Source organism: Cyprinodon variegatus, unplaced genomic scaffold (assembly GCF_000732505.1).
Source record: "Cyprinodon variegatus isolate N-32 unplaced genomic scaffold, C_variegatus-1.0 Scaffold284, whole genome shotgun sequence".
In the NCBI taxonomy this organism is placed as follows: Eukaryota; Metazoa; Chordata; class Actinopteri; order Cyprinodontiformes; family Cyprinodontidae; genus Cyprinodon; species Cyprinodon variegatus.
This window is the reverse complement of record NW_015150737.1, coordinates 337,702-339,108: the sequence shown is the minus strand read 5'-3', so window position 1 is coordinate 339,108 and position 1,407 is coordinate 337,702. Positions and strand designations below refer to the sequence as shown.

The following is a 1,407-nucleotide window of genomic DNA, read 5'->3' as shown; positions in this document are numbered from 1 at the left end:
TCGACTACATGATTTTTAAAATATCGGCATATCGGATATCGGCCAATATCGTGCATCCCTAATCTGGATTGTTTCAGTCGACCGCCAATTAGGAACCTTTTTCGTTCTGTGAAAGAAGCTCGTCAGACTTTTTCAGAATTCAAATAAGAGACTCAGCAACATCTCAGCATCTCCAGCTTATTTCCTGGTTTCTTCTATCGGGTTTGACTGAAAATTATTGAAACATGTTTCTATACGTTTGGACTCCTGTGGGGAAATGTCATTTATCTTTGATTAATGCTTTCAAAACACTGAAAGTGCAGTAAAGTAGGGCTGCTTATGGAGAGATGCATCGACGGGTTTAGTCTGATTGCACAGAGAAGCCTTACATCATGTTAGAAAGCATGAAATCTGATTAACTGTCTGAAGCTCTGCTTTACAATGACAAACTCATGAACACGTGAAATAACACTTCAGCTCTTTTTAAAACTGATTTGTGTCTGACAAATCAATTTATAAGAAGCTTCAGATGAACTTAAATGTAATAAAAGCTTCATGAATGTTTAATAAAACGGGTTTACAGAGAGAGGAACAGCTGTGTGACTAGAAACAAGCCAGCCAAAGCAATAAAACACCAATAAAAGTGCTCGTCCTCATCTGTCTTCATCTCCTTCATCGCTTCTCAGGCAACGGCAACTAGAGGAGCTGCAGGTTCTGGCTCTTCAGTTCCACGAAGCCCTGGAGCCGCTCGGAGAATGGCTGAGCGCTACCGAGAGACGCCTGAGCTCCGCCGAGCCCATGGGAACCCAAACGGCCAAGATCAGCCAACAGATCGTCAAGCACAAGGTACTGTGGGGTTCAGAAACGCGGAGAGGACCGGTTTTCACCTGAGCTTGACCCCGACGGGTTTTATCAATGAAGCAGGAAATAAATGTTGTTTTCATTGCTTAGAATACAGAAAACAGACAAAATTTGTCAGCTATTATGTTACATAAAATAATTAATGTAGAAAGAGGAGGTTTTTTTTATGTTGGTGAAGCATGTCTTTTTATTTTTAGCATTTATTAGTTAATATTATTTCAGCGGTTAGAGGTCTGGAACTAAAAATCTGTGATTATCAGTCTTGAGACAATAAATAGACACAGGAATGTAGAAAGCTAAAACTTTATCTCATTATTTTATAACAAAATAATCAGATGCATGTTTTTTTTTTTCTACAACAGCTTTAAGCTACTGTAAAACTCAGCTTTAAGTCCTGAGTGTTACAGTAGCGCACTACTGGACACCCAACTTTAAATTTGCAGATGTGGTTCAGATTCTCATGACTTTTGGTGGTGGGAAAAAACAAACAAACACGGTTTCTGGCACCTTAAATACGAAATACGGAAGAGGATTAGGGCCACTGAAAAAAAAAAAGTTTTGATTTTT

General features: G+C 39.0%; 1 protein-coding gene across 1 annotated transcript in view; it reads left to right on the top strand.

Annotated features, from left to right (window-relative positions):
* The window catches only part of LOC107090174 (microtubule-actin cross-linking factor 1-like), a 186,697-nt gene that overhangs the window by 131,326 nt on the left and 53,964 nt on the right, over positions 1-1,407 (top strand). The window contains exon 63 of the mRNA XM_015383416.1: positions 610-825. Coding sequence (XP_015238902.1) covers positions 610-825 — 216 coding nt within the window. The remainder of the gene's footprint in view (positions 1-609; positions 826-1,407) is intronic.